Here is a 27,674-nt window from a genome sequence, read left to right as displayed (position 1 = left end):
GGCTCTTTTTCTTTCGAATGGGTGAGGCGGGCAGCCACGCCTTCTCTCTGCAACTACGGCCACATGAAGACGCTAGCTTCTATATCGCCACCATGTGACTTTTTGCCTTAGGACATAGCAAACTGTGCACTCGGACTGTATTCGTGTCGTCCAGGGAACGCATTTTATGACCCAAAATGCCCCTGTGCTACTCCAACCTTTTTGTAAACAATCGCCATGTGTTTACTTGCGAGCACAAGTACGTTTTGCTGGCACTTCGAACATCGCAATATGCATGCTTCCCGTAAGTCGCTCAGATATCTAGCTGGCTTTCCAGTGCACCGCTTACTATTAGCATGCCTTGTTGCTAAACCCCGCGTGAGCTGTACACCCTATCGGGCGCCAGGATCTGATGAGAGTCTCTGTGAGGCTTCCTTCTTGTACGCAATAAGCGAAAACAGCTGTGTGCTTCGACTCTGGCCATCCACGAACCAAGTCTGTTTTCGTCTCGTCCGAGCTGAGGTCGTTGGCTCGTCGGAGCAGGGGCTTAGCAGAGCGGTGCCCTCGGCCCGGGCTGTAGACTGAGACGGTGCCTGTCGGTGCAGCGGCAAGCTCAGGGAACCGTGAGCAACAAAGCGGGTTTTTGCTCTTCCTCTGTGACCGGCCGGGTCCTTTTATAGGCGCAGAGCTCTGTCTTGTGTCCAGCGGTGCGTCGCGACTAATGAACTTCGCGTGTTGACTTTCGTGTAGAGTTCTAATGAGGAAGTAGTTGCAGCTTGTTTTATTAGGCTTCCTTTATGTGTTTTCTTATCTTACAGCATGCGATTTCGTAGTTGGACCGATCCCGCGCTTCTATCTGCGAGAAAATGAGGTTACCAACTAGTTCATCTCCGTAATATATTAAGCTAAGTTTGCAGAAAAACCTTCTTGTCAAAGTTGGCGTCTCTCTCCTGAAAGCAAGGTAATGCTGTAAGCGAAGCTCGCGTTTGTTTCAAACTGCCGAGGGTAACGGCTTTTCATTGCTATTACCGAGGACGGCATGTTTGGAATTTAATTTGCCTTTTTACTTGCCGCCTGGACTGCGGTATCTTACTTAAGGGCGAAGCTTCAGTCGGTCCTAAATGTAAATTTGAGCGCTGTTGGCAGATTAGCACTAGGTTCCCGTGGCAAAACCACAAAGGAGGCGGAATAGGGTGACATGGGTTGGCATCATTTGAAGCGTTGAACGCTCAGAGTAAAATATTCTATGCAGCACGACTGAGAAAGCTTGGACGACAAGAGGAGGGCTTCTAAGGTATTTAAATGCTTTTGTAGAAGGAGCGTTGGCCCACAATGATAGAAAAGGATTGGAAGCCTAACAACTATGCATGCAGGTAACCACGATGGAGAAACAAAGAGTTTAAAATGGCAAGCAAGAAATGCAGGCGTTTAGAACTGGATTAATAGAACAGGAAAAAATGTAGAATCTAGTCCCGTACACAAAATGGAAAGACAAATCAGGAAATAATTGATTTACGATAACTAAAGAGGAAGCGCCCGACTCTTTGAAACGATATCAAGGTGCCTTAGAATGCGGAACTGCGAAAAAAAAATTAACCTTGATGAGACTTTTACAATGTATGGTACATCTTTTAAAAAATTGAAAATATTTTACTTGAATGTGGAAGTATCCATCCAGATGTCAACGCAGGCACATTCACTCTCCCTGAGGCCCTAGGGCTTTGAGATAACGAAGGTCAAGTGAATTAATCTGCGGCCGAAGTTAGCGAAAAGCGATTGGAACACTGGTGGCTCGAAATCAAGGCGCAAGGATACAAGTTCAGGGCTAAATACTGATCAAACGTAAAAGTCACTCTAATTTATATGTAAAGAAACCGTGCTAATTTTTAGATAATGCTACTAAATTTCGTGGATTGGATAGAAAAATACTAAAAAAAATAAATACCGAGCATGGTGACACCTTCCATCACACCGTTTCTAAAGAGACGCTCCTAATATCCATCCATCCATTCATGTATTCATTTATCCATCCAAAGTGAAATTAGGGCAGTGTACTGTGTTGCATAAAACTGACCGGCACCACTGACCCAATTTTAATACAGTTAATTGTCGTTGATTCGTCCCCGATTTGTACCAAAATATTCCCCGAATTACGTGGAGTTCGAATTCAGAGTAATCTTAGATGGCGACTGAAAAAAAGCCATCAATCTGAGTAAAGCGAAAATTCCAATTACGCGTGTTCCAATTAACAATATTTTCCCCTATGAATTGTGGAAGCTCATTTTCGGGAGGTTCGCGAGTCCCATAGAGCCCGCTTTGGTTCCACCCAGATTACGCGTTGTTTCGTGCGGGCTCATTGGGGCTCATTTCATTCCGCGAGTGCAACCTTCACGTGCCCGCGTCGTCCTTCGGCAAATCGTTGTACGGGGCCCCGAACGATTGCGACGTGAGGCCCGTTCTCATCATCTCTACCGACGGCAGAGCTGGGCGCAGTGTTCAACTCCGACCTTTTACGGCGCGATACCACCCTGCGCCCGCCTACGGCAATGAAGCTGACGTACGCCTGTACTACTTCTGCAAATGGCCCCGAAACGTGGTCCAACACGCGGACTGGATGCGCGGCTTTGACGGTCGGGAACAATCTCTGAAACGACAATCTAGCACCAGAAATCGCTGGCAAACCGGCTTTTACCTTAACATTAACTCTCACTAGTAATTGATGATCGACGCTTCTATACACTAATTAAGCCCGACCTTATATACACGCCTACCACCCCATCACCCACTCTTTATTACTCCTCGCGCGATTTCCGCCTAACGTTTGCACGCACCTTATTTTCTTGTCGTACTATATAGTAAATGAATACTTACTATATATAGTGGCAGCCTAATCAGCAGTGTAAAGCTGCTATAACACCTGCAGCTCTGTGCACCTTTTCGTTTGCCCTCTTTACTGACATAAAAGTTTCCGGCGCTGGCACAATTTTTACTGCATAGTTTGTTTTTAGTTTTCTACACCTTGTGATTTTTCTATAAGATCACTAGAAAAGTTCCTTCCTTGCTTGCGTCAATGGTGGGGGTTACTGCATACAATACATTAGGAGAAAAGCAAGATGAAGTTACCCTAAACGGGCCCCGCAGGATAAGTAGCTGGCCGTTCCCTACCTATAGGTATAAAGCCTGTTACAAAGAAAGCCCCCGGTTACTCCCGTAGCCTACCACCCACCCTCGCATTAAGGCTTCGATGAATGTCACCATTACTCCTCGGCGCAAACACCGACGACATCTCTCTGCCCATCTTAGCTAACGCACGCTGCACGAGAACGACCGCGTCGAACTCAGCAGCAAGCACAAACAGCGTGCATCGGCTGAACCCGACTTCCGTTCCACGTGTTGCCTTGTTCTGGGCAAACGCATTAAGGAAGTGGAGCTATCCCTTTCAGCTGGTGGGGACTATATCGGGACCAGTCTCCGTTGCTGTCATTTCACCCAGGTCCACCCACCCGAAGCACTTAGCCGGATAGCTGTGGAACGTGAGACGTGTGCAGTGCTTGTATCCATAGTGGCGATTTCGAGCACCCCTGGGGTCGGCTAACAATGGCAATCTGACGTTGCTTCTCTCGTGTGTACTGACCTCTCCATCCGTCACAAAGCTTAAGAAAGGGGAAAATAGGAGCTGGTTTCTTGTTACGGCTCCATCGTAAGTGCGCAAAGCGTATGAGCTCGCAAATGTTGGAAGAGGTGTTTCTTTCGGTGCAGATAAATAGCCTTTTCTCATTGCGTTCCTGCAATGACCCGTTCCTTCTTAGTACTGGGTAAGTAAGAAAGAGAAAGAGAATTGGGGTGACAGGGAAAGAAGCACTGCTTTCATTTGAGGTGGTTAATTGAACCTGCAGTATCCGATTGAGGTTGTTGTGACTCGCGTCTTGAGAAACAGTGAACGAGTAAAGTACGAAGCCAATTACATGTGGTGCCGTGAGCTAGAACAGAAAATTGCCATGACCTAGGTAATGATTGTAGCCTCGAAGCGGAATCTTGTTTTTTTTTTCAAGCAAAATGATAACCTCTGAAATTTCGCCTTTCACGTAGATGCCCTCGAAGGCTATTGTTATAATTAAAATAAACACTCTTGAGGAGTGCATGTCGCACCCAGAGCAGTTATGCCAGTATTCTGCGCAGAATAAAATTGGTCATGGCCTTCGTACAGCAATACGTTCGATGTGCGATTTTTCTAGACTACTTCGCGTCACATGCGGTGGTACACCATCTGGAAATATGCGAACGTGTTAAGTGACCTCCTATTCTTGATCGCGATGGTAAAAGATTAACGGCAGACATTTCACCAAAAATGTGCTCGGTCCCCGCTAACTAAGCGCATATGTAGCGTGAAATCCGTAAATTTCACTTTTCGCAAATCTAAGCTAATGCAGAACCGAAAAATCGTTTTTCTTTTAAATACTATATCGCCTTCATACCTTGCGGAAACAACGCTGAAACGGGTTTCGCTTAAAGTTTTAAGCTGTACTTTCACAAGAATTTTTTGGCGTGCTTTTAGAGCAACAAGTACACACGTTACAGGACAGCGTTTTGCAAAGCAATCTCGGAAAGTTCAGAGGGCTGTAAACTACCGCGGTATTCGCGCAAGCCGGTGCGAAATGCATTATTCAGAGCGGCGCAGTTCCCGCGCGAAGCTCCCGAGGGTCTGATTTGGCCGCCGGTGCCGCAAATTTATTAACGTCGTCAGGACTGGCTCGCAGCGCCGTCTGCATCCCGTGGGAATTGCAGGTTGGAGGACGTCACCAGTCACGCGAAATCTTCGCATCCATTAGTTTTAATAAGGCCTGCGAAGGAGAGATACTTCTGAAAATATTGCGTGCTGTTTATAGGCGTAATTTATCGCACACTTTGGCCGTAGTGTCGTAGGTTAGTACGACTTTAGTTCACAGTTATTAATATTTTTGTTTGTTATTTAGCGCAGTTTGCGCCATGAAGGCATAAAGAAAGTAGGTTTGTGAATTAAACAAGGGAGATGAGTATATACATGAAAAGAGGTTTACATATCGAATGAAGTCTGGGAGAGACTGGTAATGCGGTCCCTACGTCTAAGAGGCACAGGATGCACAACGGTCCGGCCAAAGTCCAAAGTGCCGCATTGTCGTGATGGCATCGCCGGGTTTGTATTTATTCCACCTACGTTCCACGAAGAAAAGCCGAAGCGACCTTGAGGACGCGATAACAACGAAACGACAAAGTTCCAGCGGTCATTACGCTATATACCAACGAAAATGCCATACAATCAGCAGCACAGATAAGGAGCGAGCTAATCGAACATATATATTCTTGAAAAACTAAAACGTGAGCCTTTATTTGCGATGTCAGTGCACGTTAAAGATCCCCAGGTGGTCGAAAGTATTCCGGAGCCCTCCACTACGGCACCTCTTTCTTCCTTCACTCCCTCCTTTATCCCTTCCCTTACGGCGCGGTTCAGGTGTCCAACGATATATGAGACAGATACTGCGCCATTTCCTTTCCCCCAAAAAAACAATTATTATTATTATTATTATTAGCCTTTATTTGGAAATATCGGATACTGAGAATAATACGTATTGCATGCCTCGATCGCATGGTGTCTAGAGGCTTAAGAGCTACTCCCGGGTAGCTAGTGCCATCTGCGCCCTCAAGGTGATCTGCGCATGTGCTCTTCGTCGCGCGGATTCCCGGTACTCCGGTAACGGTGCTGGTAGCACAGTATGCTAAAGGTGTCTCATAAAGGCACACATACGTTTGTGTAGCGGTCAATGACGTTCAGAGAGCCCGAATCGGCACGCACCCGCGTGTATACTTTTATACTGCACGCGCTTGTAGCTTCACATCATCTTGCACAAAAAAAAAACTCAGGGGATATAGCAGGAAGAACATCTAGACGAAAGGAAGCAAAACAATCCGAGAAGCAATACAAGGCGTTATGCAATCGCACGTTTTATTGTCGCGGCAAAAGAGTATCTTCAGCAAAATTTTGTCACCCTTCCATGGTTGGCTACTTTATTCCCCAACGACGCAAGCAGGTGCTTACGCGTTCACCTCGCAAGCATTCGATCAGCTCGTAAGCAAATGAGGCGAGAATCGGCTCGTGTCAGCGAGAGATACAGGAGGCGTGACTGGCTTACTCCTGCCGCACGTTGCACAAGCGTCGGTTTTGTTGGAAGGCGCAGTGGAGTCCGAAAGCAAGGGCGGTGGATGCTTATTGCTTTTAGTCGTTCACCGTCGCGAAGAAAGTTTACGACCCCTTGCGTCATCGTTTAAAACTACGGGGTCGAACAGGAAAGCTCGACCGCGTTGGACGCATCACAATCCACACCGGCTAGGTCCCCATTTCCTTGCTCTTCGAGAGAGAGAGAGAGAGACAGAGAGAGAATGGAAAGGATAAAAGAAGAATAAATATACAGGCATGTCTTCCCTTTCCCCTAACCCTCCAAAAACGCACATCCATTCGGCGCCGACTGGAGAAACTCAATGGGAAGGGCGTGTATGTCCGTGTGTTGTGTATGATGCTGTGTTACTCGTTTTCTTGCCCCCCACCCCCTCATCCACCCATTGTTACTCACTGCGCGCTTCGTCCTTTGTCGACGACTCCATTGGTCGTCGCATGATCGAGATCGATGATTGCGGGGCAAGAAAGGGGAACCTTCATAAATGCGGGATAGAAGGGGGAAAACATTTTTGGGGAACTGCTGAATTGAGCTGGGATTCATGAATGGTTTTCAAAGGCTCAGTAGGGAGGGAAAGCAAAGAGGAAGGGTGGAGGTTTTCGCCGCTAACGACGACGAATTCGATGATTGTGAGCCCAGCTGCGTTTTTCTCTCTTCTTGTTCCCGCGTATTCGATGTGATTTGGAAGAAAGAAGGAAACTGGGAGGGCGAAAACTCATTGCCCCGCTGGCTTTTCATTCTTCCTAAAATGTACGTGTCGTTTGCTTAACCTCGCAGAGCATGCAGTGGGGTCAATGCGAAGCCAAACTTTCTTTATTAGCTTCTTTGTTGTTCACGATTTCTTGAACTCCCCACGATTACTACTGGGCTGAGAGTTGCGAACGGGGACCGAAAAAAAGTTTGTCGATCGGCGTCTGTGTGTTTCAGCGAGTGCTAGAGGTCGTTCAAACAAATTCAGATCGTGCACCCAAGCGCGTTTATTGGCCTACATTCAGCTTAAATGACTTTGCCTAAGTAAGACCTTGAAGACTGTTTTTTACGCTCCAAGAGGAAACGCCCAAAGGAAAACTATAAAAGCTCGATGCTACGTTTGCCCTGTGTTACTGACTTGCCTGTACTGTTTGTTAAAAAAGGCAAAGTTAAGCAGAAGCAATGCTAAAGTGCTGTATTGAAGGGTTTCGGAACTTGGCCATTTTTACGCTGTGGAACAGCCGATATCATTAATTTAAAAAACGCAAATTGGTGCGGTAAAGCGGAAAAACTGTCGTTCTGTTTCATTTCTTCAGACTATTGTTTTTTCTTGTTCATTTTTTTGCCTTAATCTATATTATTTATATGTAAGGCAACACGGAATCAAGTACGAGCACTGGAGAGCGTTTTTTTAGCAAATCGTGCAGAATTTCTGCTGTTCACTTTGCCCTTCTCTCGGAGCGTATCACTTCACCACCATTTGACAAGATTTCATTAGTGTGGACTCCTCTTGAGCCATTCGAAAATTTCTGTAAATAATTGTTATATAAATACACCTCTCTGCGGGGATTGCAAAGAAATAATAATGCTTGTGCTTATAATAATGTCACAATAAATGTTGGAGGCTGAGGATGTGAATGCGCAAAGCTACTGGCGTTCTCGGTAGTACTCCGTGTGCATCAACCCAGTAAAGTTTGCAACGCAAGAGTAGGAGTCGCAATCAGTTCAAGCAAACAACAGCTTATTCCTGTCCGGACTCCGTAGAGTATCTGTTACGGGTCCAATTGGACTTATTTTTGGAAATGTGGCGGAGAGTTTGAAGGATGCTTCACTTCCGCCACCGGTTGGCCCGGTATTGCACTGCCTCCGGGATCGGCCTTGTCTTTAGCGCGTCTTTACTATCCTGTCTTTCTATCCCATCTTTCAACTCTCCTGCTATCTGCACGTGGTAGCGATTGGGGCTCTGCTTGAGCCAGTGAGCAGGCCTGTGCACTTTCCTTTTCTTTCTTCCTGGCAACAACAGACAGACAGACAGACAAACAGCAGCTTTTCACCGCCACCACTCGTGCTGTTCCCAACTCCACGAGAACTCTCCGTGTTCTCTGCTCGTGCTCGCTAGCGCGAGAGGCGAAGCGCTGCACTGATGATGACTGCGACAAAAGAAAGAAGCAAAGAAGGAAAGGGGAAGGGTGGCAGTGGAATTGGAAAATCAGAATTTCATAATAAAATAATTACATATAGTACAAGACGATGCATAACCCCGCGCTTGTTTCTTACTGGGGCTAAAGATGTAAAACAAGCGTGAAAGCGCACGTGTACTACAGCTGCTTCAGAGACGCGCGTTCAGAACTCACATGAAAATTTGAGCACAGCCGTCCAAGCACAGTGGCCTTGGCTGTCTTCCCTTTCTTAGTGACCGAGAGAGTGCCCTAACAGCCTCTCTATGCCCCTTGGCGCATTGTGCACTCAATTGCGTAGTGAAGCCATTGCCATTGTCTGTGAGGATGAAGTGGAGTTTGTCGCCAGTGACTCGCCTCGCGTATATGAGATGCCCATGTATGCACTGCCTCCGTTCCGACACTGTGATGACAGTTCCTTTTGACTACCTACAACGGGTCGCTTGTTCTTCTTTCCTTAACGCAGGCGGTGTTCGTGGCCCGGACCCCCGGTTCCGCTCGATGCCCGCGGCCGGCGGCGCGGCGTGGATCGCCGGCTCGAGCCGGTGCGGCCCGGCGCGCGAGCGCCGACGCCGGCGACTGCGGGCGCCCTGACCCAGGCCGGCCGGAGGAGGAACGCCCAGGACGGCAGCCGAACAACCCATGCGGCCCACTAGCCGCGCTCCGGCAGCTCTGCCCGGGCGGACGCCGCCGGCCAGGTACGCACAGCACAAGTATATGGTCCCCCAGAAAGGGACTCAACGAAGGCTTAAGGGGGATGTGAGGGACTAAAGCTGCCGGCCAGGTAAGCAGCCATATACTCCTGCTGCTGGTCCCGAAGAGCACTAAATGAAGGCGTGGTTCCTAAAGGGGCTGTGAGGGACTAAACAGCCGGCCAGATAAGCACCCGTATACTCCTGCTGCTAGTTCCTAAAGGGTATAAATGAAGGCTTAGTCGCTAAAGGCGCTCTGAGCAACTAAAGCAGCCAGCCAGATAAGCACCCGTATACTCCTGCTGCTAGTTCCTAAAGGGACTAAATGAAGGCTTAATCTCTAAAGCGGCTATCAGGGACTAAAGCTGCCGGCCAGGTATGCACCCGTATACTCCTGATGAAAGTTCCAAAAGGGACTGAATAAAGGCTTGGTTCCTAAAGGTGCTACGAGGGATTAAAGCAACTCTTCTTAATCCTTTCTTCAAATGCTTAGGGGGTTAGCTCACTTGGCAGAGCGGCTGCTCCAGTGAAGCGGTAGCCTCTAGTTGGAACCCCAGACTAGGACGAATTTTTCTTTAACTAAGAAGTCTTTGTGGAAGCTGTATAGCTTTCCTTTGTAACCGTATGGCCGCGCTTGGGTGGATGCGAGTGAGTGGTTTGCTCTCTCCTGAATGCTTTGTGTGTTCCGTTACAATGTGAGCAATGAATGCCTCCTCCCAACCACAGGAGGCTGCTGCTGCTGGCGTGTCTGCTGCTGCTCCAGATGGTGGCCGAGCGGCACCGGGGCGGCGTGGCGGCCGCCGTGCCGCTCAGCGCGCAGCGACACATCGGCAGCATCCCGGGGGACTTCATCATCGGCGCCCTTTTCCCCGTGCACCAGTCACCGGACGCCAAGAACGCGCAGACGCGCACCTGTGGAGAGGTACGCACTCACTCTTCCCTCCTGTTTCGCAGGTGTTGCGTGACAGAGAGATAGGGTAAAGCTCTATTCCAACGGGTCAATAGGCATCGAACATATTTTGTGCCTGAGTCGCTAAGGCCAGTTGCTCGGATGTGAATCAAGCCATCCATGTCCCCTGGAAGATGGATAGAGATAAGTCCATATCCGAGTGCCCACGGAGCAGGAGAAAAGGAAATGTTTCGGATGATCCCGACATTCGGGGTTATTCGGACAAAAATGACCAAAAGAAAATGTTTCGAACAAGAATGCGACTTAAGCCCATAAGAAGTGTTCTGCATGGCAAGATTTAAATAAAGACCTCTTTAAGGGGTTTAAATGAATTTTTCCATAAATTTTAAGCACATAATTCTAAGTTGATAGCACAGTGTATGAATCGTCTTTTGCTTTAGTATGTCTTGTGTTTCTTCTGTCGCCGTTGAACCTGCACGTGTCCCAGCGCAACTTTTCATCACGTTGCGGGCGTTGTGACCAGTAGTGTTAAGTCTGGAATACAATCGGAAAATGCGTCTCATCTCCATTATTCGGACACGTGAACATAAAGCCTCTGTGTTTGCAGAGTTAACTTACTGAATTTTATAGTTGTGATGAGATTTTAAACTCTATACGTTTAATAGTGTTTATGTCCTGCGGAAACTTGAAACGTTCGAAATCTCAAAGCCTTTTGTATGTGCAATTGATCTATGGTTAACTTCTGGCCCTTCTGGTATATTGTAATTTATTATCACGATTGACGAGCACAAGAGTGCCAGTTTTCCAAGGACATACTTTACGTGAATGGGACTCTTTCAGTGCATCACAATACGTTTTTGTGCACTCTGCTGTGTTTTACTTCTTGCGTAGTTTCACATATTCTTCGTCTATAGCGCGGCCACCCAAGGGGAGATTTAGGAGGCGGAAGTTATGAATAAAAAAAAAAGGCGGGGTAACAAAAAACAACAGTTTCTGCTTTTCATTCCTTTTTTTTCTCATGATACGAAAACGGTCGCTGCACGTGTGAGGCAGCTTTGCCTGCACATTTTAACGATTAGTGCCAAATTTTGTGGAATTCGCTCGAAGGCTGTCCATTTTAGAAGATTCCATAGTGCTAGCAGCATAACCCTTGACAAAGCCTGGAGGTGAAAAGGAAAACAACATTGCCAACCGTTAATTTTATTTCCGTCATCTGACCACAGCGTTTTCAGCTGTGCATCGAATATTTTTATCTCCGTGAAACGTTGGTGGGCATACACGTCGCAGATAGTAAAAAGTCACATTAGACGCTTCCTAAAATCTATGGAGCAAAAGAATGCTGATTAATAATAATTGTTTTTGCGCTTTCATGTAGTTTTAATAAAATAAGCGCTGAATCTGCCGTGGAAGCACTTATTTTAAGGGGCCTTTCTGCCATAACAAAAAACATCAAAATTTTTTTCAACGCCTAACAGGTGCACAGTGTTTAACGGAAGTGTCCTACTAAGCTCAGCCTACTATGTTAAAGCTTTTACGCGAACTCAATCAGTGCTCTCTTTTGTGCGTACTCGATCGAAAAGCTGAGTGTTGCGAATAATATATTATTTCTTCCTTGTCTAGAATACAAAAAAACAGACTTTACTCAGTCCACGAAGAGAATCGGCGGAAAAGAATTATAAATACAAGATACTGCAAGAAAAATAACCCTCTGTCCTTCGTTCAGCGAGAACGGCTTTTGACGGGCCGCTAAGCTTGGTAGCGAGCTAGTGAAACTGGCGCATGATTAATGCGTGAACGAGCTTACAGGCCGCGCACAATGAACTGCAAAGAACGCCTGCAGATGGCGACCGGTACGTTTTTAAAGCCTTATAGAGCTTTGCACTCCGGAAAATCGTACCTCTTGCTTTACAGCGCTGGCGCTAAAACCAGGGAGCTCGACAGGTGCAAGGAATTTGCGCCCGAGACGAACTACTTTCGCATTTAATTAAATACTGCTTGCAGCTTAATTAAACTTTTTTTCAGAGTGGCGGAACTGGAAAAGGCGGCAGCTCAATAATCGCTTAATGTAGCAACTCATTTAGCGTAAAAGTTTTCCCGAGTGCCGCGCGTTTGCAGTGTTGCATGTGCGGCCCAGTATTAATAATATAAAGCTATGATGACTAGCGCGCTTTAGACTGCAGAAAAAAGGATCTTCCTACTGTGCTGCCTACTGCACCTGCCTTTTCGCGGGGCCTGTCACTGGATTAAAAGATCAGACATGCGCTCAGGCAGATAATAAAACACCTTGCCGTCAAATAACGTAAAATTACTTGCCGCACTGCCTTCTCTACTACCGGTAATTTGGCGTCTCGGTGTTATTTTTTTTCCTCTCTTCTGTAACTCATACGAACGTCATTAGTTGCCCTGCATATGTTGAAGCAACAGCGGGCCCGGGCCAGCAGATATGGTATAAGGATGCAGATCTTACGCTAACAATTAACGAATATTATATAAGATAAAAGAGCTCTAACACGCTGAACACAAGTTTCCTGTTTCGTCCTCTATCATTTTATTTTGCATTGTGTAACAAATTCATTCGCCGTGATTATTTAGTTGATCCGGTTTTATTGGAGTTTAAAGTCCCAAAGTGACTCAGGCTATGAGGGATGCCGTAGTGAAGGGCTCCGGATAATTTCGACCACCTGGGGTTCTTTTACGTGCGCTGACATCGCACAGTACACGGGCCTCTAGAATTTCGCCCCCCATCGAAATTCGACCACCGCAGCCGGGATCGAACCCGCGTCTTTTGGGTCGGCAGCCGGACGCCATTACCACTGAGCCACCGCAGCGGCGCCATGATTACTGAACCATTCTTAATCTTGCAGCTTCTCTTAGCGCTCCTAAATTATGGAAGCTCATTGTATGACTACCACTGTAACCAACGCGCAATATTTCACGTTTAACCAGTCTGTTGTTTTTAATCGGTTCCATTCATGACGACTCTAGGGTCTCCATAATCTCTTTGGTGAAATCTTACAGATTGTTACAGATTTTATAGACTGTTTATTCGATCTCATTGAGAAGGAAATAAATTTTCTTAATTGTTATCTTTAATATTATTATTAAGCAGAAAATAAGCATGAAGTCTGCGCTACATAAAACCATGTTGAATGTAGATATAGGAAGCTTACAGGAGCAAAATGCATAGCGAGACAGAAAAAAAAAGCCAATATACAGTTGTAGACAACTTAACCTGAAGGGACAGACCAATGACCACCAAAACATGAACCAACAGCGAGGAAAACTCCCGCACGAAGTGCTGCCTGTGTCTCATTTGGACTTGGAAGTCCTTTGTCTGGTAACGCTGGACAATTACGCTGCGAAAATAAATAATAGAAACAAAACGTTGTAAAAAATTTTGCGACAATACAGAACCCTATGGAACGGATAGCACGAGTACGACTAATACAATGCATTCCTAAGCCATGCCCTTAAGCTTATCCTGACACGTGTTATGTAGATCCAGGCGCACCTGTTTGTACTCTCATTATTGATTCATACCCTCGTGGCGGCACGGCACCATCAATAGATTTTGGCCGTTACTCCGTAATTTCAGGTTAGGCTGTCAATTTTAAAAAGTCAACGAATGCTATGTGTAGCTCACATGCGCGTTTTTCTTTTACGCGACATCGTTAAGGAGCTGATGTCACAGAAAATCCGGCTCCGGCATTGTCGGCGTGGTTAGAGCGCTCGGCTACTGATCCGGAGCACGCGGTTTCGAACCCGAACGGGGCGGCAGCGTTTTTATGGAGGCAAAACGATAAGGCGCCCGTGTGCTGTGCGATGTCAGTGCACGTTAAAGAAACCACCGAGGTGGACGAAATTATTCAGGAGACCTCCACTACGGCACCTTTTTCTTCCTTTCTACTTTCACGCCCTCCTTTATCTCTTACCTTACGGCGCGGTTCAGGTGTCCACCGATATATGAGACAGATACTGCGCCATTTCCTTTGCCCAAAAAACAATTTTCAATTTCCTCGGCGTCGTTGACAGTGAGCGAGAAATACATGAAAAAATCCCCAGTGAAGCACCCTAGGTGACAGTTGGGCCACCCAGGTCACATGACGAGCTCTGATCTCTATCCTACATGGTGTGGGCCTGTCGACACAGTCCCCACTTTCCTTCCCAACCATACCCCCACTAAAGGGGCTTGGGAGACCTTCCTGCTCGAGCGCGACGGCACAAGCTGCCCTCGCACGCCGGGATCTTGCGGCATCCCGGAATAGAGACGCGGACGAAGATGTCCGCATTCGCCAACTGCGCCGGCTCATCCTCTCTATTTCCTTAGTAAAGGCCGGCTCTCTCTCTCTCTCTCAATATGCGCCCGCCGTAGCAGGTGGCAGCCAAGTTAATGATTGGTTGCTCGAAAAGACCAACGTGAGTCGCGCAAGCCCCCACCGCTGGCAGCACCTGCCGTCACAGGGCAGTGCCGCATCGCTTAACCGCTACACCACTGCGCCAGGAGGGGTATGGGGACTCCCAGGAATATATGAATGTGAAGTAGAGATTGACCTTCTGCGTATATGGGCATTATTTAACCCATGACGCTATCGCGTCACAACCCTCAAGGCGGAGCTTAAGTTTCGTGGTGGCGGCGATGCAGGTCCGCGAGCACTACGGCATCCAGCGCGTGGAGGCCTCGCTGCAGACCATCGACGACATCAACCGCAGCGACACGCTGCTGCCCAACGTGACGCTGGGCATCGAGATCCGCGACTCGTGCTGGTATTCGCCGACGGCACTCGAGCAGAGCATCGAGTTCATCCGGGACGCCATCAGCGCCCAGGAGACCAGCGGCGGGGGCGGCGCCAACGTCACCGAGCTGCCCGCCGTCTGCCCCAAGGGGCCCGCGCGCCGCGTCAAGAACCTGGTGGGCGTCATCGGGCCCGGCTCGTCGGCCGTCACCATACAGGTACGGGGCGAGTCCCTCCCTACCCGTGTGGACGCCTGTCGTTGATCTTGCCCCGGGTGCACCTCACACCCTAAATAGAAAGCTGTCTTCTAGCGCATAGGAATTTAAGCGGTGTGGCGCAGTAGTATGCAGCTAGCACGTGCTACTAGTAGATTGGTAAACTAGTATTAAGGCGATAGCCTTTAATGGCTCATACTCGCGGTGACCGTCCGTCCGTTACATCGCCACCTGGGTCACGTGACCTTGTGATGCCACGTGATATTAAGGTCACGTGACCTTAAGATCACCCAAATGTCTATAATTTCGCAGCATCTATAATAAGCGCGGCAAATTCAAATCAGTGCAATGAGTCCCAAACGGCTTTCGCCACTTTCCCCTTCCTGAAGTTAAGAGATATCTAAGTGCCTCCAACGAATTTTGAGTAGTTGACTTATTAACTATTACTGTTGCTCTCCTTATTTAGTGAGAGCAGTGAATCCCACAGTAAGCAATACCCGCATCAGTTTTTAAAATTTGGAAAACTTGGAAGAACTAAAGGATTGTTGGGAACGCCTTTCGATGAACTATGCGCTTGTCCCGTAATCGACTTCTTTTTCCAAAATCGCCGCATTCCTTCAAAGAGTGCGCCCTCTGCAGGAGTGCGTATACTCTTTTATTACGAAACTACCGAATAAAAAAGCTACTGCTCCGGAGCCGGAAATCGAATCGAGAAACTCTGCGTTGGGAGCCGGGAGCACTACCTTTCTCCCCTAAGGAAAAGGTAGCGGCCGAAAGAAAGAAGATTTCGTCCTAAAAAAGCCCGTCATTAGGCCAGAAGAAAGCTTGTACTTATTGTATCAGCGGTGGTCAATCGGCGGTGCTGGAATTCGAACCCCGCACCCTCCGCATGCGAGGCGGATACTCGAACCACTAGGCCACTGCTGCGGTACCCTTAAAAGTAAATCGAGCGGTTGAAACAGCGCTATGGACGAGGAGAGACGCAGAATGAGACGCATTCGGCGCTGACTTCCAACCACGTTTATTGACTAAATACACACAGGAGGAACAACGAACGCAGCGGATTAGAATTTTGTATTACAGTGCGCAAAGATAAAGCTACAAAACTGTGGTACCCACTACACGCTTTCGTGTGAAAGAGCATGAACCGTTTCTTCGATACATCGATACAGCAAGGAAAGACGTGCTAGCAAACTGATCACCCAGGGTTATATCTAAAGGCCTTCGATAATTTCGCTTGTTGTACGATGAATGCTCTTTTTGTAGACCCTGCACTTATCGAATACTGAGTGACATCCGCCAAGGATTGAAAAGGAAAATGATTGTAGTAGCACTGACAGACGGGGATCAGCGCGGGTAAAGGTATAATTAAGAGTTAATTACATGCTAGCTGAAACCAATACGGGGAAATGGACATGGATGGGACATTTAGTGTGGAAACAGATAGCCAATGGTAGGGCGTTGCAATGGACTCTACCTAACACGTAGTAGGGAGCGGGGGAGAGTCAATTCAGACGATGAGATTATGAAATTTGCGAGAATAATGTGCCCACGAGCGTTGATGTCGTCCTCCATTGCATGTTCAGAAAAATCTTCAGTCAGAACAGCTGAAGCATTTTCTCTTTTGGCTGCCAAACAGTGTTAGGTAATGCTTCTCGCAGGATCGAAGCCGGAATTCATATTCTCAAAATTTTCTGCTGCATCACTCCCCAGACCCCCGTAAATGCACGGCTGAGTTTCATAATGCGCACTTAATTTCGCAACGCAACCCGACGCCGCCCTTATTCTCGCAACCAGCCCGTCAATCCGACTACGAATCCTCGATTATGACCTGCCAGGCTGCCTTACGAAATGCGCCTGACAGGGTTCTCGAGTTCACGTGTCAATTTCAGCTTCTTTGTTATTATTCCAAAGGAGTCGAGAACGTATTCATTAGTCAACATACGCAGTGTATGGGCGCAGCTTTGTTCACATTGAAGGAACGGTTGACGTCCCGACTCCTTTGAATGCCGAGCTAAATTATGGTAATAGAAAATTGCCGTAATCGCAGAATTTCAAATTCTTTAAGTTTTTCTTTAACAATGTTGTGCCTGCATATTGTAGAGGGAATGCAGTTTATATCATGAAATTATGATGAAACAGGCATGAAATCTATTAAATTATTACCGAGCGACATCTTGCCCCGCGGATCACTTTGTGGCGGGACACAAACGTTTGAGCGCCATCGTTTTCGCTAATGGAATTGACCTGCAGTTCGTGATGGAAAACTGCCCAGTGGTTCAGAAAGCATCGTCATTCAGCAAGTATAACCTTCTGATCCGAGTGTTTTAAATGTCGAGCGTTATTTTCGTTTTCAGCCGTCAGTAAGCAGGCCACGCAGGCTCTGTTGACGGAAACGGCAACTCCTGTTTTGCGGCAGAATGTTTTAGTGAGAAAGCACTTCTTCTCAAGGTCAAATCCAACCAAGAATCCTGTTTGAAGCCTCGGAATAACTAGGGTAAGCTCGGGTTAGTTCGGAGGAGCGCCGCGTCAGCTGTAGCCAATGGGAGGAGGGCTCGCGCCAGCTGCCGCCGAGTGGAGAGAGCGTGTGAAGAAGAACAGCGAGAATTAAACGGGGTTTCGTGCACATTCCGATGCCAGAAAGAACAGGCGGAGAATGAACGCATGTTCTCACACGTCTACTCGGTTTACCTACGTTAAAACCCAACCATTTTTTTTTTGTAGAACGGGACAAGATCAGGAAAATGGACCATGATAAAATGAAGAATCAATTCAACAAGTAAAAATTGTCACGTGATGAGCTAATTTTACTCGCGAAGCGCAAAAAAAAAAATCAGAGAGAAGCGGAGAGATGCGGTTTTACAACTGCAATGGCAGCTTTTTGCGAATATGAAGGCTGTTTAGTTATTAGCTCTATTTAAAAGGGTTGATGTGGCCAAACTTAAGGATTGCTGTTTTTCTTTTAACCAAGCGCAGTGTTACCGACTCAATTTTGGCTCTCCTTTTATACCTTCTGGTCGCTGAGAACCCGCTTTTTGGCGGGGACGCTGAGGCAATAAATTCATAACCATAGCTTAACTTCATGCCACAACAGTTACGTATTGAACCGGCGCGTCATCTGTCAGTTAACACCGGTACGGATGATTATGAGAAAATTGAAAATTGGTTTTGGGGGAAAGGAAATGGCGCAGTATCTGTCTCACATCTCGACGGACACCCGAACCGCGCCGCAAGGCAAGGAATAAAGGAGGAAGTGAAAGAAGAATGGGAGAAAGAGGTGCCGTATTGGAGGTCTCCGGAATAATTTCTACTACCTGGGGATCTTTAATATGCTCTAATATCGCACAGAACACGGGCGCCTTTTGTGTTTCGCCCCCATGCATTGATCGAAAACTTTATTAGGCAAGCGAGTTTGGACTCTTTAAGGTTTCAGGACCACCACACAGCCCTCACATTATGCGCATGTGTCCAGGCCACGTAGGACCACGGCACTGGCACCCCGGTTCACACAGAGAAGTTGTGTGTCCAGGTCCTGCGACAGCAAGGAAGGTCTCCCATTCCTCCCATGTTCCGATAGCGGGTTGTCTCTGCAGTGGAGGATCGCCAGGGCAGCCAAAGAGGATGTCGTGCAGGGTAGCGTGCGATTCTTCGCAGAGACTGCACTGTGGGGAACCTGGGCGGAAGTGGGATAGAAGCTGAGGGGTGGGAAGAGTACAGGTCTGTCGGAACGTGGCCGCCGCGGTCGGGTTCAAACCCGGAAACTACGGCGCAGTAGCCGGGCGCCCTAACTTCTGAACCACCGCGGCGGGCATATTTAAGAGCGGCTCAAGTCTTCTCAGGCGCTCCAGAGCAGTGTCCAGCTTATGCTTTCGTGATACCTTAGCAAAATGCCAACGCCGAACCTTGCGCGAACTTACCGATTTCCCTTTATTGCGCAAGGTCGGTCTGAACCTGGCTGTTAACTGTTACTTACCACTAATCTAAGCAGCTTCAGCCACAAAGCACGGACTAAAATTCTGTCCACCGCTCTATTGCTCTGCACCATCGGACGGCCTGAAACACGTCACTCTCCAAGCTCTCAGGAGACCCGGGCAGATGCAGAGCACATTATCTACATAGATGACGTTGAAATTACCTTGCTCTATTTCCGGAGCCCTCTGCCTTTCTCCTGGAGTAGTTGGTATTATTCGGACTAGGAGGATCGCCTGCGGGCCTTGGCGTCGCAAGCGCTCCTCTTCTCGAGACATTAGTACCGACCTTCGGTATATTTTTAACGCGACGGCGCAAGAGTGGACTTTTGGAGGAAAAGTCGTGCGCGTGAACACAGTAATTCAGGATTGGCCGAGAAAGTTGTGACCTCACACGTTGAGCTGAAGAATAAAAGGATTAAAACTCGAGTGAAATTGTGACTTTGAGGTAGGCTCGCATGACTGAAATGTGGTTATGACATATCAGGATGAAAAGTAAACTAATTACGCTCTTATGAAAACTGGGTCAATCGAACCCACGACCCTCGGGTTGCGAGTGAGACACGCTACCTCTGCCCACTGAAGCACGTTCGTTCGAATAGGTTAAAAGGAGGCCTTGTGTGCCTTTCTATGCATGACGGGGTCAGGTATGCCTACTGATATATGCTAGTGAGTGTGTTTAATTAGTAATAGTACTAATTATGAACGAAGTAGCGATTAGCCCATTGACGCTGTCTCTTCATACCCTTAAGGCAGATCTTGCGTGTCCTTCTTTTCTTCATACTTTTCGCTGTGCTGCAGGATTTGGCACTCTGAGTGCGTGTTATTTACACGCGCCTCACTAAGCGGTGAAATAAAACGAGTAACTAATGTATCCTCATGCTCGAAATACGAAGAGATGAATGGAGGACGCGCCGTAATAGAAAACCCAGGATTTACTTAGGCCGCTCGCAGTTCTTTAACGTTTACATTTATCCCAGGACGCGAGAGTTCTTGCGTTTCGACTCCGTCCACATGTAGACAAATTCTCTTGTGTTTTTTTATGCGGTCCCCATTTTCTTTCGTCCCAGTAACAGGGCAACGAGTTTTGTTTCTATCATTCTTTGTTGCAAGGCTCCAATCTTATGGATAAAGACGAACCCGAGGGAAGAAACAAAAGCATGGCTGGTTTCTTCTATTTTCATTATTTTTTCTTCATAATTACGAAACGTTTTCAGGTAATGTCACCGAGAACAAGCTCTTTTTGCAGTTTGTCATCGACCCTAATGTGATAACAAATCAAAAGAAGTCTTGCACTGCTGGCCAAGCCAGTCAGCGAACCTTCGACCTCAGAATTCAGATACTAACGGCGCGCCAGAGAGACTATGAACACTCGAGGTGAGCTCATGCTAGGCCCGGTGCGTGTGAAAGGGAGACGAAAATGTTGGTGTTAAGCAGCGAGAAACACAGCATGGTCAGAACCCCGCACGCTAGAGAAAAAGGGCAAAAGATGCTCCTCTAATTAATTTAGAGAAATTTCCTAAGGTTGTGAAGTATACGTTTCATTTGCATAAGTAATTACTCGTTTCATCAACCTCGGAGCTTCCATACCGATGGAGAGGAAAGCTCCGCAGCTTGCTCCGAATTGTCTTGTTGAAAAACTTTTCCTGGTCCAGGGATAGAGCCCGGACAGACCGGCCTTCCGAGACTGTCGTTATACCAACTAAGCTATGATCCTGAGATGGCCTCTGCTAATAATCATCTGCTAGCTGCCCAACCTTGTAGCCACTGTGCGCGCAAAGCCAACCTAAACGCCAGGCCAAGTAAGGAGATCAGGATGGAAGCAGATGTCGAGCCAGACTGCAAGTTCTCTCGGTTACTGTAGTTGATCCGACTACAAACCGTTCTAGTACGCTAAGCTGGTACATCAATTTTCCCGGACAGGCCTTCGTTGTCTGTTTCTTTTTTCTTTTTACTGCAAAGATTCTGAGAAAGATGTGGATAATTTTTTCTGCATAGTATGGCGGTGTTCGAGGGAACGCTAACGAGCAGCATCTCTACCTGATCAAAATGCAGGAAACATCATTATATAATGTCAATGTTGCTTGTCTTTTCTTTCTTTTGAGTAGTTTTGTCAGTGACCTAATTTTGTCCAAATTGTAACTAATATGAATATGTATATCTTCAAACCTATTGTCTCTTTTATGCCTCACTTTCTCTGGACCGCCGTGGTGACTCAGTGGCTATGATGCTCGGCTGCTGACCCGAAAACCGCGGGTTCAATCCCGGCCGCGGCGGTCGAATTTCGATGGAGGCAAAATTCTAGAGGCCCGTGTACTGTGCGACGTCAGTGCACGTTAAAGAACCTCAGGGGGTCGAAATTTCCGGAGCCCTTCCCTACGGCGTTCCTCGTAGCCCGAGTCGCTTTGGGACGTTGAACCCTGTAAACTAAAGTTTACTTTCTGCTAATCAGTCCGCTACATCCCCCTAATTATACTTAAATGTTGCCAAACCTGGCCTCTTTGAATGTGTTAATGTACCTGTGAAACTTATAGTGCCTTTCCTGCAATAATCCCGGATGATATTGGCAGTATCTGCAAATAAAAAACAAATAAATGCCGATCGGTTCCCGCTGCGGCTTGTGACGATTTCACGCTACGTTTGACTTTTGGCCACGTGATGATTCGAACTGTTTCTTCTCCCCCTCCTCCACCCCGTTCTTGTTCCAGGTTCAGAACCTGCTGCAGCTGTTCAACATCCCGCAGATCGGCTACTCGGCCACATCGCGGCAGCTGAGCAACAAGCAATTTTTCAAGTACTTTCTGCGCGTGGTGCCTTCCGACCAGTACCAGTCGCAGATGATGGTCGACACGCTGCTCATGTACAACTGGACATACATCTCGACCGTCAACACTGAAGGTAAGTCCCTCTCGCCCCTCTTTGTTATAGGAGTAGCTGGTCCTTAGTTGATGGCGATGACGAAGTGACGGATTAGCGGTTTCTCGCCCATTTCTGTATCCTGGGCGTCCTGAACGAGGCGTACGTTTAGGACACTCATCTTCCATGACCAGTGTGCACTGCGCGCACTTGTCATGCAACCACGTGCATGATAGCTGCGCGTAAACGACAATGGTATCATCGCTTTGAGTGACGTCGAGAACTTAAGCGAAAGGACGCGGTATCCCTGGGTAGCGATCTCGTGGTAATTTAATATAGATAGCTGCGAGAAAGGCGCGGGACAGCACTTGTTGCTGCCATTCGCTCTTTGAAAGCTCTTGTAGTTGGAAAAATTAAGGTCTTCAAGGGGCTAAGACTCTGCACATATTAGATTGTGGTAATATAAAACTAGTTCACATAATTGTTATTAGGTGTTTCACTACATTTCTGGTTTTTCAGCGCCGCTGCTAATGTTTAAGATTATGAAAGAAGTTGTAGGCCCAAACCCATCCCCTTCAGTCGCGGGCCCGTGGTAGGCTACGTAAAATGGTAGCCGCTTCCTCTGCGCGTTTCGAGATACAGGCTGTTATAGGAGGACATGGCACTGGGGCGCTTGGCCGTAGATCTGAAAAGGTGTCCAGGAAACTCGGAAGCTTTTACGTTCCTTATGCAACACGGGTCTTGACTCGCGATAGCGATTTGGTGCCCTTATTGACTGCTCTTATATATTCGTATCCCGTGGTCCCTCATCATAGCATACTTTATTCTGATGTCTATCTTTATTTATTATATTACGGCGTAGTTTGTGTTTGACAACTGCTAGCGACACCGGATACCTTTTATTCTCTTATAGGTACTTCCATTTTTACCAAATCGCCACGTCTCCTTCGATTAGTATTTATTAGATGCTATTCTATTATTTGTATCTTCTCAACTCACAATCACGCCACTGCATGCCCTGCTGGAAAGCTGCTGTGATGTTTTAATTGCAGTTACTTGACTGCGGAAATTGTTAATTATCGTTTAGGTGCTTTGCTCAGCACACGGGCATATTTACAAAGCTAGATATTTTACCTACTTCTACATCGGGCGCCTCTCAAAAACCGCAACTGCTTTGGTTGTTTTTTATTGCAAAATTTTCGTTAAAGTGGTAGTCGCAGTGTGCAAAACTTTTTCATTTATTGGTTAACCTTCTACATGTAAAAGCAAACAGGGGGCTACGTGCGCACCGAAGAAAATTATGACTGGCTTGACAAAGGAGTGGGTACCCTTCTACATACTGGAAAATAACAGCAAGAAAATACAGGCAAGAACAAAAAATCAAGAGGCTGGTATATATATAGCCTCAAGCTGGTGGATGATTTCAATGCTGAAACGAATGAAGTATTGTAAACAAAAAATAATTCGAACGATACATTCAGTGTAAAAAATGCACAACCGTTTCATTAAAGAGCTTCTGCGGCAAATTATGCAAGAGATCAAATTGATTTGTGTTATCCTCGAGGATTGTTGTTATTTGCATTTTCTGTTCAAATTATGGTTAAGCGTTTGAAAGCGAAAAGTTCTACGGCCGTATTTCTTCCAAAAGGGTGCCATATTCAACCACTTGCCGCTTCGTTCTCGGTGCTATTTATTTTTTATGCTCAAAGTTGGCCAACTAATTCCAAAATGAGTTTTTTTTTAGGCTACTTTCATGGCGGTGATTTAACAATAGATTACAGAGTTCAGTTGCTGGCGATATATTTAACACTTAAAGAAATGTCGCACATGAATATAGGAAGAAAATTTTACAATAATACGATAGCATTTTTTTCTTTATTTTGTGTAGAGCTAGTTGCGTTTGAAAACCTCGTGCCCCACAGCATGTTACAATATGAAACAGTTCGACAGAAACAACGCGTTGTAAACTAAAAGCATGATTTATGTGGTAATAAAAACCGAACTTTGCCTACCTATTCATGCATGTGACAAGCTTCTTGAAAAAATCATTATTATAAAAGTCTCATCGCATCTTATCTTGTGTAGTCACACCTAACGACTTTACTCAGAACGCCATTTCGGTGCTGGCTGAATCAAGCGTAAATATGGACAGATGGCCCCGTGGCTTATTTGTCGGCCTGAAAAAAAAATGGCTTTCGTTTTGCCTAAGTCACTTTTAATGAAGACGCTGTATCTCATGCGACACGTTTTGCAAGTTTCGCTGGCGTTCAATGCTAGTTTATTGATTGTCTGCGGTGTAAGAGATCTCCGGACGTATTGTGCATAAAAGACAATTTCAACATAATTTTAGTGTTGGCAATGTCATTAACACAAAAATTAAACAGCGTGGGTCGCAAAATGCTGCCTTGCAGCACGCCAGAACGAATCAATTTTGTTTTCTTTATGTGTTCTACGGCCTCAATGTTTTTCACCGCTTTAAATGTCTTAACGCGTTTGGCAGCTTTATTATTAATTTCCGCCGCAGCTTTCACGCTTAAGGCATTCACAAGATTAGCATGCTGAATGAAAGAGGCTGCGTTCACACATCGAGCGTTTTTTTCCTCGGCGTGTTTTGTAGTTCAGAGAACTCCTGAAATAACCTGCAACTTAATCGACAACTTCGCTGACGGTTTTCTGTATTTTTACCCGCAAGTCTGTAAAGCAAAAAATCTTTTAAAAAAGCGCAGTCGCTGTACTAAACTGTGTTTAACGTGGGCCCAAAATTAAAAGGCTAAACTCTTGAGGAAGGACTTTCTGTAAAAGGGCGAGTTGAAAAGGACTTCTTCAGTTCCAGATATGTTCAAAGCAGCCATGGTGTTACGGCTAGGTTAATTTGGTCGGGTAGTGGTCTCACTTTATTGAGCCATTTTTTTTAATAATTTTACATTCTCGTAGTTTCCAGAAAGGCTTTTAGGTTGAAAGATTATACACACCTGTACTGGGGCAAAAACAATCTAATGATGTGAAGGCGCCGAGCAAAGCCATAAAATGAAGATTAATGAAAGGGGGACTACTGTCGCTCCTGTGTTCTCCAAAGACATAAGAAAATGTTTTCCTCTTTCTTTGCGGAAGCTAATGAAGACAGATTATAAACACCTCGTTATTGATTGGACGTGAAAAACACCACAGAGCCCTTGTTTCTTATCAATACAAACACAACAGCAGTAGCGTTAATTACGTGCAAGAAAGTCGGGGCGGAAATTAAAACGTATTGAAATTTAAAATGTGCATAAAGCATCTCTGAAGGCATGAACCCCGTGCGGGCAAATATGTAAGCCGGCTTCGATGTGGAGAGGGCCTGCAAGGTATTTTTCATGGGAATTCAGGGGGTGCTCCTGCTTGGTTACGTGCAGCAAGGTCGTGCACATCAGGTGGAATGGTTCATTCATAAAGCCTTCCTGAATAGTGGAAAGCTTGTAATAAAGGAGTAACTATTCACTGGCATGCACCCAAGCGCAGACGCCAATAAGCAATCACTCTTTTATTACAAATTTACTCCTACACCTTGAGGCAGTCCCCTAAAACATTTTACGAGTGGAAAGCTTGCTTGAACAGTGGGCGATAGCCAATAATTGGCATTTGAGAGGACAAGGCAAACCTTGTTTAGGGCTAGAATGTATGTATGATGAGCTTTCACACGGCGATGCTGCTTGGTTACGTGCAACATCGTGCACATGAGGTGGGATGGTTCACTCTTGTAGCCTTCCTAAACAGTGGGAAGCTTGTACAGTTTTATCAAACCCATTATAGCAACGTCGCTTCCATCTCTGCCGCCTGTTCTAGGAATTTTTCTCTCTCGTTGCTCAATCATGAGTGCTGAACTCAGGCGCGATCTAATCATTATACTTTGGAATTCAACTTTTATTTGCGTCAAGTTACAATTTCCTTTACCGAACTAGAATTTCAGCAGCCAAGAAAATTTTTTTTCTTTTCATTTTTTGGGAGGAGGGGGGAGAAAGAGGCCTAATGGAAAGCAGGATTATTTGCAATCCTGCTCTATCTTACATACATATAATAAAAAAATGTAAATGTAGTGCGCACAACCGATCGGCGTATGTTCTGACTTCTTTTCTTTTGTTTTGTTTTTACTACAAAATTTCACTCCTTGTCTCTTCACTGCAAAAAGAACAAACAAAACAGCGAAGGTAAAAGTAGCGCGTACGTGCTTCCTTCTAATGGAAAGTGGTTCTCCTGGGATTCAAGAAGGCGAACTCTCTTCAACAATTCCAGCCATAGAATAGGTTGGCACGTTCGCATCCCACCTCTTGGCACCTCAACGAGACTTTTCGTCCGTTTCATTTCTTTTCTCGTTTTTCTTCTTGTTGTCTCCCGCGCGTAATGCAGGCATTGTGTTTTAGGCTGAATGCTTGCTTGCTTGAGTGGATGCGCCGATAGTCGCTGCGCTACTTAGCTGCAAGTGGCAACCCGCGTTTAGCGAATCTTACGGTTTCAACGATAGGAACTCTCGACGACGTGCTGGAGGACAACAGTAGGTCTCGCTGCAAATGCACGATTCCCAACGTGAACGAGGCCTCTTTTCACTGTCTTTTTTTTTATTATTCCCGGTCACGTCCAACAGGCGAGTAATAGAACTTACTTAGGTATGCCTGTGAGAGTTGCACTGTTCGCGTCTCTTAGTTGTCCTTACTTTAGCTATCAAAAAATTCTAATGAGGACGTGTCCTGGTTTATTCGTAATAATAATAATACAGAAATCTTTATTTCCATCCTGTTGGAAGGAAAATGGACACCAGACGAAAAGCTGAAAAGTAGCAGCTTTAGAATATCTGAGGCCCAAAATTCAAATCCCACCCCCAGTTTCACCAAACCCATTTTATCAAAAAAAGTCGGTTTCATTTCTGTCGCTTGTTCTAGGCATATTAATAAGCAGTCCCAAAAAAGTCAAAGAACTTCTTCGCTTTGCTTCTTTGCTCGTATATTTGTATTGCAGCACTACTGGCGCATGAATGTGCCCACTTCTTCTGTGACGTGCCAGTTGTCAACTGCTTTTGTTTCTAGAGTGCGTGCATACTTTTTTCTATCATTCTTTTTTCGGAGGAAGCCCTCAAGCCACAGAAAATGAAACATGGTACGTGCGGAGGCGGGTGGGGCAAAGGGGAAGAGGTTTAGGGAAGCGGGTAAAAGGACCTGTCGGATCGAAAGCCAATGCATCTGAAATCACGCACGTTCCCCTCTTTCCTTTTTTTTCCTATCTTTTGTCTCCTCCCGCAACGGACTGTCTCCAGCATTCCTCGCTATTTGTTTTTCTGCGTGGCTTGTTCCACCCGGACGACGTGCTTACACGCTTCGCCGACCCGGTCGTAGAGGGCGCAACAGAACACTCACAGACAGAAAGAGAGAGAGAACGTGCAAGAAAGAAAGGAAGAGCAAACGACAACTGGAAGTGTGAAAGATAGAAAAGCAGCAAGGGGAATGGAGGGGGAGGGGAGGGGAGAGGGCGGAAGGCGAGCGACAAAGCCAGCAGGAGCAGCAGCCCGGTCGAACCGCGGAGGCATTAACACACTCCTTCGGGGAATCGTCCTTTCCGGGTCTCCGGAGCGTGGTGGCAGACAGTCAGGCAGGCCAACGAGGGGCCGGCCAGCAGCAGCGGTAGCCTTTCGCCTTCGCCGTGGCGTCGGCATTGTGCCTGGCCTGGCAGCCTGTATGACACGACCTGCCTGATACAGGACAGCAGCCGTCTTTCTGCCTGTCTTGCCTCCTGCGGAGCCGATGCGCTGGGCCCAACGCCTGTCGATGCTTAGCAATTTCTTCCTCCTCGTGGAAGGATGGAAGAACCTTTTACTTTCCGCCCACTCCCATTGCCGATAATAATAAGCAGGAAAATAATGATAGAAAGCACAGTTCCTTTGTACCGCCTGCGCTTCTTCATGCGTGTTTGCAGGGAGCAAACATGTCTTCAAACGGCA

General features: G+C 46.6%; 1 protein-coding gene and 1 pseudogene across 2 annotated transcripts in view; both read left to right on the top strand.

The window, feature by feature from the left end:
* Positions 1 to 27,674, top strand: part of LOC144099077 (metabotropic glutamate receptor 5-like) — a 411,956-nt gene that overhangs the window by 234,155 nt on the left and 150,127 nt on the right. For both annotated transcript variants that reach the window (XM_077632161.1, XM_077632160.1), the window contains 4 exons: positions 8,802 to 9,033; positions 9,754 to 9,949; positions 14,580 to 14,888; positions 21,562 to 21,751. In XM_077632161.1, coding sequence (XP_077488287.1) covers positions 8,978 to 9,033; positions 9,754 to 9,949; positions 14,580 to 14,888; positions 21,562 to 21,751 — 751 coding nt within the window. In that variant the 5' untranslated portion in view covers positions 8,802 to 8,977. The remainder of the gene's footprint in view (positions 1 to 8,801; positions 9,034 to 9,753; positions 9,950 to 14,579; positions 14,889 to 21,561; positions 21,752 to 27,674) is intronic.
* On the top strand, positions 7,902 to 8,044 carry LOC144099681 (U2 spliceosomal RNA; annotated as a pseudogene).

Source organism: Amblyomma americanum, chromosome 7 (genome assembly GCF_052857255.1).
Source record: "Amblyomma americanum isolate KBUSLIRL-KWMA chromosome 7, ASM5285725v1, whole genome shotgun sequence".
Classification (NCBI taxonomy): domain Eukaryota; kingdom Metazoa; phylum Arthropoda; class Arachnida; order Ixodida; family Ixodidae; genus Amblyomma; species Amblyomma americanum.
This window is presented reverse-complemented; position numbering and strand designations above follow the sequence as displayed.